This window comes from Rhinatrema bivittatum, chromosome 7, assembly GCF_901001135.1.
Source record: "Rhinatrema bivittatum chromosome 7, aRhiBiv1.1, whole genome shotgun sequence".
NCBI lineage: Eukaryota > Metazoa > Chordata > Amphibia > Gymnophiona > Rhinatrematidae > Rhinatrema > Rhinatrema bivittatum.
In genome coordinates this window covers 95,538,388-95,551,657 of record NC_042621.1, presented here as the reverse complement: position 1 = coordinate 95,551,657, position 13,270 = coordinate 95,538,388, and the positions used below count along the sequence as shown (strand labels likewise).

At 47.8% G+C, this 13,270-nt stretch overlaps 1 protein-coding gene across 1 annotated transcript in view; it reads left to right on the top strand.

Moving 5' to 3' along the window:
• The window catches only part of FAM192A (family with sequence similarity 192 member A), a 64,017-nt gene that overhangs the window by 39,620 nt on the left and 11,127 nt on the right, over positions 1–13,270 (top strand). The window contains exon 6 of the mRNA XM_029608732.1: positions 59–123. Within this exon, the coding sequence (XP_029464592.1) occupies positions 59–123 (65 nt within the window). The remainder of the gene's footprint in view (positions 1–58; positions 124–13,270) is intronic.

The window sequence follows — 13,270 nt, the reverse complement described above, 5'->3', positions numbered from 1 at the left end:
ACTGACCCTGTAAGACAGGAATCTTGATTGGACGTTATTGCTGCATTTTCTTTTTCAGCTCCGAGAGCTCAAACAGTGGGAAGAAACTGAAACTGGAGCCTGACCATGACAGAAAGCACAAAGGTATGGCGTGGCCTCTGTTTATTGTAAGTTCTCATGCATTTCACAAGCAGAGGGGGCGCTGTCTCTCTTTGATGATGGCTTGCATAAAGGAGTTTTATAAAGCCTATGTTAAAAGCAGCTGCACCAGCAAACTAAGCCTGCCAGTTATCAATTAAAAATAATTCTCATTTGTTTAGAGGAGGAGGAGGATGGTTTTTGTTTTGAATATTACTAAACACCCTAATCGCACCATATTAGGCTGAGATTTTGGAAACTGACTAAAAAACCCCAAAACAGTCGTTCTTCCTTATGTTTTTAATTCTGTACGTTAATAGTATGAAAGGGGCTTTTGATGTTACTGTAGGCATGACATTCCTGCAATGACCTCACTGTGCTCTCTACGTGGAGCTTCATTCCTGCAGTGACAGGGTCAGCCCGGTTCCAGTTGTCAAGTCGCACTTTTTAAAACCCAGAACGAGTAAGGAAGGCTTTCAGAGGCCTGGCTTTGGGAATGAATTGATGAGAGAGCAGGATATTTACTGGTAGGTAGGGCCTTTCCTTTGTTTTCAGTGGCATTAGCTTGATGCTTTAGCTCCACTCTTCGAAATGCCAAGTTCTTGTTCTCACTTTTGGCGTTACATTCACTGGTAGTATATAGAGGTGCTTACAGTCTGCGTCACTGTGCGTTTCTTCTCCTCACTGAGACTTTTCTGCCATTCTGTGTTTATGGCAAAAGTCCTTGATGAATTGGGCTCTTAGTGGAAACAATGGAATTAGGGCCCATGATATCTCTTAGCGTTTTTATTCAATCCTACGTTGGGTAAAGACTGTTTAATGAGCTCTTCTAAATCATTGAGGTGTGGTAAAATATTATAAGATGGTTCACCAGGTTCAGGAAGGGACATTCATTTTTCCACTTAAATGTTGCAGAACCTTTACAGACTGTTTATGTCGAAATGTACAATTGATTTATAGAGTGAGGCTATTGATGGCAAGTCATTGCAAGCTCTGCGGGTTTGCCCCGGACATTCTGTAAATCAGCATCTGATGCCTCAAGTCTGTTTAAATTTCCCAGTGAAGCACTGCATCTTGATTCTTGAGGGGGACAGATTTATAGATACAGCTTGGTTTTTTTTTCCGCTCCAGTAAGCATATAATGTTAATACAAACCCTGACAAGGTAGATAAGATTGCTCATTTGTGTTAACTGTGTTCTTGGCCAAGATATTAAGGTAGTCTGTTGTGAGGCAAGGTACTTTTCCATTTACTCTTTTTTTTTTTTTTTGTTTCTTTAAATTGCCTTTTTCCTCTGAAGCATTACTAGTGTAACAAAACAAATAAAGCAACCAGATTAAAAAAAAAATGAAGTAAAACCATGAAAAGAAGTCTAGAATTGCATGGCAACTTAAAAGCACATTTTATAAATCTATGCCCTGCGTGGGTTCATCGCTCCAGATGTGTGTGTGCATGAATACATTTTATAAATCCATGCCCTGTGTGGGTTCATCGCTCCAGATGTGTGTGTGTGCATGAGCACATTTTATAAATCCATGCCCTGCCTGGGTTCATCGCTCCAGATGTGTGTGTGCATGAGCACATTTTATAAATCCATGCCCTGCCTGGGTTCATCGCTCCAGATGTGTGTGTGTGCATGAGCACATTTTATAAATCCATGCCCTGCCTGGGTTCATCGCTCCAGATGTGTGTGTGTGCATGAGCACATTTTATAAATCCATGCCCTGCCTGGGTTCATCGCTCCAGATGTGTGTGTGTGTGTGCATGAGCACATTTTATAAATCCATGCCCTGCCTGGGTTCATCGCTCCAGATGTGTGTGCATGAGCACATTTTATAAATCCATGCCCTGCGTGGGTTCATCGCTCCAGATGTGTGTGTGCATGAGCACATTTTATAAATCCGTGCCCTGCCTGGGTTCATCGCTCCAGATGTGTGTGTGCATGAGCACATTTTATAAATCCGTGCCCTGCCTGGGTTCATCGCTCCAGATATGTGTGTGCATGAGCACATTTTATAAATCCATGCCCTGCCTGGGTTCATCGCTCCAGATATGTGTGTGCATGAGCACATTTTATAAATCCATGCCCTGCGTGGGTTCATCGCTCCAGATGTGTGTGTGCATGAGCACATTTTATAAATACATGCCCTGCGTGGGTTCATCGCTCCAGCTGTGTGTGTGCATGAGCACATTTTATAAATACATGCCCTGCCTGGGTTCATCGCTCCAGCTGTGTGTGTGCATGAGCACATTTTATAAATCCGTGCCCTGCCTGGGTTCATCGCTCCAGATGTGTGTGTGCATGAGCACATTTTATAAATCCGTGCCCTGCGTGGGTTCATCGCTCCAGATGTGTGTGTGCATGAGCACATTTTATAAATACATGCCCTGCGTGGGTTCATCGCTCCAGATGTGTGTGTGCATGAGCACATTTTATAAATCCATGCCCTGCCTGGGTTCATCGCTCCAGATGTGTGTGTGCATGAGCACATTTTATAAATACATGCCCTGCGTGGGTTCATCGCTCCAGATGTGTGTGTGCATGAGCACATTTTATAAATACATGCCCTGCGTGGGTTCATCGCTCCAGCTGTGTGTGTGCATGAGCACATTTTATAAATCCATGCCCTGCGTGGGTTCATCGCTCCAGCTGTGTGTGTGCATGAGCATATTTTATAAATCCATGCCCTGCCTGGGTTCATCGCTCCAGATGTGTGTGTGCATGAGCACATTTTATAAATACATGCCCTGCGTGGGTTCATCGCTCCAGCTGTGTGTGTGCATGAGCACATTTTATAAATACATGCCCTGCGTGGGTTCATCGCTCCAGCTGTGTGTGTGCATGAGCACATTTTATAAATCCATGCCCTGCGTGGGTTCATCGCTCCAGATGTGTGTGCATGAGCACATTTTATAAATCCATGCCCTGCGTGGGTTCATCGCTCCAGATGTGTGTGTGCATGAGCACATTTTATAAATCCATGCCCTGCGTGGGTTCATCGCTCCAGATGTGTGTGCATGTGTCTTGCAGTTGCTCCCAGGAAGGGGCTTTGTTGTAGGGTTTGGGAGGTTGTGGTACAGCTGCTTGATGGGTGGGAGGGTGATATAGTAGATATCCTCCACACTCACTCTCTCCCCTCCTTACTCCCTCCCTATTCCAACTTGCTGTGCTCCGCCCTCCTTACTCTCCCACCTGCTCAAATGTTGCCCTGTGTTCTCATCCCTGCTTACCTCCACGCTGCGGAGAGGCGTCATGGCCACCGCCTTCTCCAGATCTTTGGCTGATAGGACCTGGGGATCCCCACCAGCCATGTTGCATCCCATGGCACTTCTGTTTTGGTTTTGCCCACATACTAGTCCTTCCTGTGATGTCTGTGTCACAGTTGGACAAAAACTGAAAGCTAGTCTATTTTTATTTTTTAAAACCTGTTAAATCTGACTAGATAACAGCTGAGGAGTAATAAATAAATAGTTAAGTGCAGCATTTATTTTAAAAGATTTATAGCTCCCACTCGTACCAGAATAGCCCGAGGCGGGTTACACACTAACCTATGTAAGTTAAATCATAAAAATTAAACATCACAACAAACATAACAACAAAAATTGTAATCCTGCTGGTCACACCATCAATACAATGGCGCAGGAGGTGATGGACCTTAGGAGCTTGTCTCACAGGCCAAAGAAAAGAAAACTGTGTCACTTCCTTTCTCAAAGTCTTGGAACACGGGACAGCATGGAAGATTGTCCCATGAGCGAGGACCTGCCACTGCGAGTGCTTTATTTCTTGTACTGTCCAGGAGAGCCATTTTTGGTACAGGGCCTTTAAGAAGATTTGTATTTGCCCATTGTTAGACATTGCAGACTTCTAGCACCAAAGAGCCGCATGGTGGAATCCTTGTGTGAATAAGGCTAAAGCCAGGTGAAGTTGTGTGTGTACTGTAAGCGTAACGGGCTATCGTAACGATTTTCCACAGCCCAGTTCTGCGCTTAGGGGGTAATTTAAAAAGGCGTTGTGTGTAAATATAACATACTATCATAGCAATTTTAAAAAAAGTCATTTATGTGCATAAAAGGCCTCCGTGCGCCTATATTGGGAGAAACGCACATTTTCAAAGGCCCGCGCAGAAGAAAGACCTGCCAAAAAAAGGGTGGGCTGGGATAGCACCATTAAGGCACGGTCCCATTGCCGCGGGTCCCAGGAACACTGGACCAGTGCAACTTGCTGCTGCTCCAGACCATGGATAAGTAATTTAAAAAAAAATAATGTAGGGTAGTTAGCGGGGGAAAAGGGAGGCAGGATAGGAGGTTTAGGAAGTTCCCTCCCAGTCCACTCCTTTATTGGAGCGACTGGGAGGGAGCGGGGGTTAGGGCCTATTGTGCTGCTGTGTACAACTTGTAAAATTCCCCTCCCTGATGTGTGTGAGTCGGCATTCGCACGTGCATGCCAATATAAAATAGGGTGCACGTGTGTGTGTGTGTGCAGGTAGCGGATTTTATAACATGAGCACGTGCGTGCGCCTGCGTGCATGTCTTAAAATTTCCCTTAAAGTGCACTTACACGTGAATAAGCTATGGCTAATTCAATGGCATATATTGTACCAATTTTCAAAAGCCCACTTACATGGGTAAAGTGATTTTTATGTGTAAAACACAGTTTAAGAGCGTAAATCCTTTTGAAAATGACTCCCTCCTGATATTGTATTTGCCAACCACTGGAAGTCAATGTAATGAGAATTAAAACTGGTGTAATGTGATCCCTTAATCTTTAGAATCTTGCTGCCGTGTTCTGAGCAACCTGCAGTGCACGGAGACCAAGATATACAGGCCGACACAGGAAAAACGCGTGGGAGAGCCGGCGAGAGCCCGCTGTCCCGGCGCGCGCACAGGCCACTCTCCTGGGTGCTAGATTCAGGGGGGAAGAAGATGCAAATTGGGGCCCACGGTAAAAGGAGGCGCTAGGGACACTAGCTCGTCCCTAGCGCCTCCTTTTTGACAGGAGCGGCGGCTGTCAGCGGGTTTGACATCTACGGGTTCGGAAAATGGACGCCAGCATAATAGAGTGTCCTTCTTCCGGGCCCCGGACAGATTTTTAATTTTTTTTTTTTTTAATTTTTACTTTTGGGGCCTCCGACTTAATATCGCTATGATATTAAGTTGGAGGGTGTACAGAAAAGCAGTTATTTCTGCTTTTCTGTACACTTCCCTGGTGCAGGCCGAAATTAACGCCTACCTTTGGGCAGGTGTTTAATTTCTGAAAGTAAAATGTGCGGCTTTGCTGCACATTTTGCTTTCTGGATCGCGCGGGAATAACTAATAGGGCCATCAACATGCATTTGCATGTTGCGGGCGCTATTAGTTTTGGGGGGCTTGGGGGGTTTTCTTAAAGTCTTCGGATAGCCGCACAGATCGCCCTCTGGCGTCTGCCCCATCGGGTTGAACAGCCCCAATTCAGTACGAGGGTCCTCCCACATGGAGACCCTCCGGGGGGGCCACCATCTTGCCCGCATGGTTGCCGGCGCCAATTTCTCCCCCTTGATCGCCGTATTGTCCGCACAACTGAGCCGTGTGCACAGGCGCATTAACCACTTGGGCGCACAGCGGCACGCTCAATGGCGCCGGGTGCACAAATTAAGCCTGTGCGCATAGCGGTGCGTGCATCTCTCTAAGCGCACATAATGGCCTGCACGCATATCTTCGACGCACCTGGAGTGCATATCTAAGCCTCCCGGTGCGCGCATATAGGCGCACAGACAAGTTTTGAACAACTCCACGTGCTCAAATCATGGCACCATCGGCCAAGAAAGCCAAGGGACAAGCCCTCTGCCCAGCCTGCCACCTGAGAGCTGCGCAACACGAAGTGGCTTCTTCCCTGTGCCCGCAGTGCGAAGAGGCCCGGGGGGAACCAGGACAAGGCCCCCCCCCCTGGTCAGTAGAGGAATCCGGCTCCATCAATGATAGTACCCCGGACTATCCCCGGCTCGGCCCCTCCTCAGTTGGGCCCCTCTGGGAAGGCCACTGGGTTCACTATGGACCCAGGAAACTTTTCCTGGGTAGAATTCTTCAAAGGGCTGCAAACCTTTGTCCAGGCACAATCGGTGCCACTGGTGACACAGCCACAGCCTCCACCAGAAGACCAAAACCTTCCAGGCCCCTCTCGGCCTCCCCAAAACATGCCTCCTCCGGACTAAAGCCACCCCTTAGGGGGGACACTGATACCTTGGAGGAAGAGCCAGACTCCCTGGAAGAAGGAGAAATCCCTCCAAGAACGGAACCATACCGAACCATGATGTGTTTCTTCTCCAAAGAGGAGTTATCGGATCTCGTGTCTCTCAGCATGAAGACGCTGGCCATCCCAGGCACAAGCACTGCAGCGGAGCCAAAGACAAACCCTGTTTTGGTCGGGCTCAGTCAGGCCTCATGCCATTTCCCAATGCTACAGGCCGTACAACAACTGATTGACCTGGAATGGAGTACACCAGAGGCCAGTTTCAAAGGAGGATGGACCCTAGAAGCCCTATACCCCCTGGAACCCTCAGCTAAAGAACTCCTGGTGTTCCCCAAAGTAGACGCCATGGTCTGTGCTGTCACAAAGTGCACTACCATCCCAGTCGAAGAAGGAGCTGTACTCAAGGATACCCAGGACAGACATCAGGAATCCATCCTTAATCCGTCATTAGATGTCGCATCTATGTCTCTGCAGATCACTGCCTGCTGGGCTGTGGTGACACGTGCCTGCTTGTCACTTTCCAGGGATGCAACCACGTCTGGTGAAACATTAGAACCGGCAATATCTTTCCTCACAGATGCGACCTCCGACCTGGTACGCACCTCAGCCAGGGGCGTCTCATCCATAGTGGCAGCCAGAAGACAACTCTGGCTCCAAAGTTGGTCAGCCGATGCAACTTCCAAGACGAAACTCACGAGAATGCCCTTCAAAGGAGCCTTCCTATTCAGCAGCGAACTGGAAAAGTTAGCCGACAAATGGGGCGCATCCCCAGTACCTCGGCTACCGGAGGACAGGAACAAAAGAAGCCAATGCTCCTCTCCCCGAACACCCAAGGGCAGAGGATTGCAGCATTTTAGGCCATACAAAAACACATATCAAGCACCTCGCCCCGCAGGCAGGGGCCAGACCTTTCGGAACAGACACAATAAGAGGGGAGCCGGCTCAGGTCCAGGCCCCAGCCGCACCCCACAATGAGAATCAACAGACCCATCCACAGGAAGAAAACCATAGGGGGCAGGCTTGCCCTATTCTACCAAAGTTGGGTCGAGATAACGTCTGATAAGTGGGTCCTAACCATCATTCGAGGGGGCTACCACCTGGACTTCCACAGTATCCCCCAGACAAATTTGTGAAATCGTGCCATGCCCCCTCCAAGAGGACGGCAGTGGAAACCACACTGACAAAACTACTCGCCCTAAGGCTATAACACAGGTGCCCACACACCTGTGGGCAAAATACTGGGCACTATTCCATCTATTTTATCGTCCCCCAAGCAAGAGGGAACATTCCGGCCCATCCTGGACCTCAAGTCCGTCAACTGCTACCTGAGGGTACCACACTTCCGCATGGAAACCCTACGCTCTGTCATAAGGGCAGTACAGCCGGGAGAATTTCTGACCTCTCTGGATCTGTCAGAAGCCTATTTCCACATCCCGGTCCATCACGACCACCAGCGCTTTTTATGCTTTGCGATCCTGGACCATCATTACCAGTTCCGGGCACTGCCCTTCGGACTGGCCACGGCCTTTCGGGCGTTCACCAAAATCATGATTGTAGTGGCAGCGATACTGAGGAAAGAAGGAATCCTCGTACACCTGTATCTGGACGATTGGCTGATCAGGGCAAAATCACCAGAGGAAAGTCGCCAGGCTACCACCAGAGTCAAGAATCTACTGCAGACTCTCGGGTGGGTCGTCAACACAACCAAGAGTTGCCTGTAGCCCTCCAAATCACTAGAACACCTGGGAGTCCGGTTTGACACCAAACAAGACAAGGTTGTTCTTCCCCTTACAAGGAGAAGGAAATTGATGGACTAGTTGCAAAAACTATTGAACTGTGCTCGGCCTAAGTTATGGGACTACCTCCAAGTCCTCGGCCTCATGACATCAATCCTAGAAGTCGTCTCATGGGCAAGGGCCCACATGCGACCACTTCAACGTGCCCTACTGTCACGCTGGAACCCGATGTCCCAGGACTACGCTGTTCGCCTCCAGCTACCGGTAGAGTCATGGACCCAGCTCCAATGGTGGCTACAAGAAGACCATCTGAGCAAGGGAGTAAGGCTATCCCCACCAACCTTTTTTGCTCACCACGTATGCGAGCCTACAAGGGTGGGGAGCCCGCTGCCAGGAACTGATGGCCCAGGGGCAATGGGACAAGGAAGAGTCGGGATGGAACATCAAGCGATTGGAAACCCAGGCAGTAGACTAGCCTGCCTATGATTCAGTCACAGACTCCGGGGGGAAATCTGTCAGTCATGTCAGACAACGCCACAACAGTTGCCTACATCAACCGCCAGGGAGGAACCAGAAGCCAATAGGTGTCCCTGGAAATAGACCCCCTAATGGCGTGGGTGGAAGCAAACCTGCAAGGGATCTCAGCCGCCCACATCGCGGGAAAAGACAACGTCTCTGCGGATTACCTCAGCAGAGAAAGTCTAGACCCAGGGGAATGGATGCTGTTGACACAGCTTTCCAGTTGATAGTAAATCGCTGGGGAACAGCAGCCAATGGATCTTCTGGCAACCCGGTCCAACGCCCAAGTTCCCAACTTCTTCAGCCGCAGACGAGAACCACAATCTCAGGGGATTGACGCCCTCGTCCAGACCTGGCCACAGGAGGACCTGCTGTATGCCTTTCCTCCATGGTCACTACTGGGCGGGGTCATCCGCAAGATAGAACACCACAGGGGGCTAGTACTTCTAGTGGCTCCAGACTGGCCAAGAAGGCCGTGGTACACACACATGCTAAGACTTCTGGCGGGGAACCCCCTGTGTCTACCTTCACACAGGGACCTGCTCCAGCAAGGACCGATCTTCCATGAAGACCCAACTCGATTCTCTCTTACGGTCTGGCCATTGAGAGGACTTGCCTGAAGAAGAGTAGATATGCGGGGACAGTGATTGCTCCGAGCACGCAAGTTTTCCATGTCTCTAACTTACATATGAAGATGGAGAATATTCAAAGCCTGGTGTGAAGACCGCGACATCCTTTCGCGGACAGTCAAAATCCCCATGATCCTGGAATTTCTGCAGGATGGCTTAAAGAAAGGATTGTCTCAACTCCATCAAGGTTCAGGTGGCAGCACTGGCCTGCTTCAGAGCCAAAGTGGACGGCATCAGTCTATCTTCCCATCCAGACGTCTCCCACTTCTTGAGAGGGGTCAAACAAATCCGACCACCACTAAAGTGGCCGGTACCCCTATGGAATTGCAATCTAGTACTATACTTCCTTGTGGGAGCTTCCTTCAGACCTACCCGCGGTCTGTCCCTACGGCTCCTGACCTTGAAGACTTTATTCCTAGTGGCAATATGTTCAGCCCGTTGCATCTCCGAACTTCAAACACTATCCTGTCGGGAACTGTTCCTCAGATTCACACCGGGAGCCATACAGCTACGCACTGTCCCCTCCTTCCTTCCAAAGGTGGTTTCGCATTTCCACCTAAACCAAACCATCTCGCTACTATCTCCAGACGAGCATAAGGATTCATAAGAACATAAGAAAATGCCATACTGGGTCAGACCAAGGGTCCATCAAGCTCAGCATCCTGTTTCCAACAGTGGCCAATCCAGGCCATAAGAACCTGGCAAGTACCCAAAAACTAAGTCTATTTCATGTTGTCATTGCTAATGGCAGTGGCTATTCTCTAAGTGAACTTAATAGTAGGTAATGGACTTCTCCTCCAAGAACTTATCCAATCCTTTTTTAAACACAGCTATACTAACTGCACTAACCACATCCTCTGGCAACAAATTCCAGAGTTTAATTGTGCGTTGAGTAAAAAAGAACTTTCTCCAATTAGTTTTAAATGTGCCCCATGCAAACTTCAAGGAGTGCCCCCTAGTCTTTCTACTATCCAAAAGAGTAAATAACCGATTCACATCTACTCGTTCTAGACCTCTCATGATTTTAAACACCTCTATCATATCCCCCCTCAGTCATCTCTTCTCCAAGCTGAAAAGTCCTAACCTCTTTAGTCTTTCCTCATAGGGGAGTTGTTCCATTCCCCATAGGGGAATAGAACAACTCCCCATAGGGGGAGTTGTTCCATTCCCCTAGGGGAGTTGTTCCCAGTTGTTCCATTCCCCTATGGGGAGTTGTTCCCCATAGGGGAACAACTCCCCATAGGGGAATGTTCCATTCCCCTATGGGGAACAACTCCCCATAGGGGAATGGAACAACAGAAGACTCTCGCCTTCTTCACGTCGGCAGACTCCTAGTCCGATACCTGGAAAGATCGGAATCCGTACGAAAGACGGACCACCTATTCGTCCTTCACAGCAGGAAGAAACAAGGGGAAGCGGCCTCGCAGGCAACCATAGTCCACTGGATCGCCAGAGTAAAGTCACCAGGATACCACCAGAGTCAAGAATCTACTGCAGACTCTCGGGTGGGTTGTCAACACAACCAAGAGTCTTCACAAAATGTCTAGCGGTAGTGGTGGCACACCTCCGTCGACAGGGGGTTCAGATATTCCTTTACCTAGACTGGCTACTACTAGCCCCCGATCCTACTCTTCTGCGAAACAATTTAATTCACACAATAACCTATGTTAGATAATCTAGGCCTCCTGATAAACTACGAAAAATCCAACTTGCAACCTACTCAAACCTTGCAATTCATAGGAGCGCACATTGACACCATTCGGGACAAGGCTTTCCTGCCACAACCTATTAAGAGGAAGAAGGTTTTACAACATCTGAAAAGGTGTAAAGTCACTATTGCATGTATTCAGGAAATACAGTTGTCAGACACTGAAAGTAAGAAATTGTGCAGAGATTGGGTCAGCTCCTGCTACGTTTCAGCTGCCAAAGATAAGGCAGGAGTTGCTATTCTCATTAGTAAAAACACTAACTTTATAGTGACCAAATCCTTGCAGGACCCCGAGGGTGGGTTTATTTTTTTTTCAGGATGCTTAAATGGGAGGGAAACTTCTATCTGCAATCTCTATGCCTCTAATGATTACTCCCATGCCTTTTTTGTTAATATCTTTAATTTTTTAGTCCTTCGCTCTCAGGGTGTACTTTTTTTAATGGGTGATTTCATCGTGTGTACGATTCCTTACTTGATAAATGCCCTGCCATTCTGAGTGGCAGGCCATACAAAGATAGGAGAGTAGCATTTCTTTATCTGAGATTGGCTCCCAGGTCATCTCAGACCATGCACCTATATGGGTGGGATTTTATGTTCTTAGGCCCTAGGGTTTAGGACCAAATCTGGAAGTTCCCATGTTTTTTGAAAAATGATCCTGATTTCCAGTCATTTCTGAGGGATAGATAGGAAGATTTTGTCTTCCACAATAAACATATGTCCATGCCCCAACTTTTTTGGGAGACTGGAAAGGTGGTTATGCAGGAAAAAATGATTGCCTTCTTAATTAAACAAAAAAAGCGCATAAACCAGAATATTCTCCAGCTGGAGGCTAGGTTGAAGTCTGCTAAGGAGATCCCGATTCTTAACCCCACTAAAGAGAATAAGGCTGACTTCTATGCCATTTTAGAAAGTTTAAATGTTTACCTACATTGAAGAGCACAGCAATCTTTACAAGTATCTGAGCATAATTTCTTCAGATTTGGGAATAAAGCGGGGAAGTACTTAGCTAATATGGTTCGAACAGCCTGGGGAAACATTTTCATTGATCGAATGAAAACTGTGCAAGAAAAATTAGTCACAATGAAATCAGAGATTGGGGAGGTGTTCAAGGGTTTTTATAACTCACTATACACGCTGGGGCAACAGGGGGGGAGACAGGGAGAAGAGGGTTTTTTTTTCCCTCAGATGTCACCCTATCGACACTCTCGGAAACTCACTTAGAATTTTTGAACAGACCAATCCAAACTTTTGAAGGTTTAAATGTAATTTCTACCAGCAAACCTCTAGGCCCTGATGGGTTTTCTTATGATTTTTATAAAGTATTAAAACTGCAGTTAGTTGAGGAGAGCTTTCAAGATGGCGTTCTGAGCAGACGCGTTGAAAGAAGCTCTCTATCCTCCGCTATTATTTCCTTTTGATTCTCGTTCCAATACAGCTATAATGCCTCATACTAAGCGGAAGGTGCGGGTTAGAGGTGTAGAAACGACTTCTACACCTCTACAGACATCACAACCCCATATTGGCAGCTTCTTCCCCGCCATACCGCTGTTCTTGCCGGGAGACCAGGTTGCTGGAGAGCAGTCTTTGGAGCGAGACCGGCTCTCCCTGACCGAGACATCGCTGAGTCCCGGTTCGCCAGCGAGACCAGCACCTCCAGGAAAAGCGGAAGAGAGAGAGAAAGAAAAGATGGCCGCTGAAACGACCGAGCAGCTCGGAGAAGGGACAGCGATGAGATCGGGGAAACCCGAAATGATTGGAGGACTTACTATTCAGGAGCCCCAGAGGAAGGTAAGGTCCCAGGAGGCAGGAAGAGCCAAGGGACAAAACCTTTCTGAAGGGCTGGGATCCGTGGAACTGGAGGAGAACGCTGGCCTCGTATCGGGTGGAGGAGGGGCTGCTCAAGTGCAGGAGGAATCGAAACTGTTGAAGCTGGTAAAACCTCCTGAGGAAATATCCTTAACAATGATATGGGGAGCACTTCAATCGCTTGAAAAAGCTATTCTGGGGCTCACTAAAGAAGTTATTGAGGTAAAAAATCAAGTAAATTTAAATGCTACTGAAATAGATCAACAGAAACAAAATCTGCTTAAAATGGAGAACCGAATGACTGAAATGGAAAAAGTTCATTCAGCTGTGATATTAACACACAATGATGTGAATAGAAGGTTGGAAAAACTTGAGAATAATATAAGAGTTCATAATCTACGCTTCTTAAATTTTCCTGTGATAAAAAATGTTTCCCGTCGATAGCAGGGCTGAATTAGCCATGCTGTCATGGGATCTGTCCATCAGGTCCAGGAGGCGGAGCTTGATAAAGCAGAGGTTGATTTTTGTAT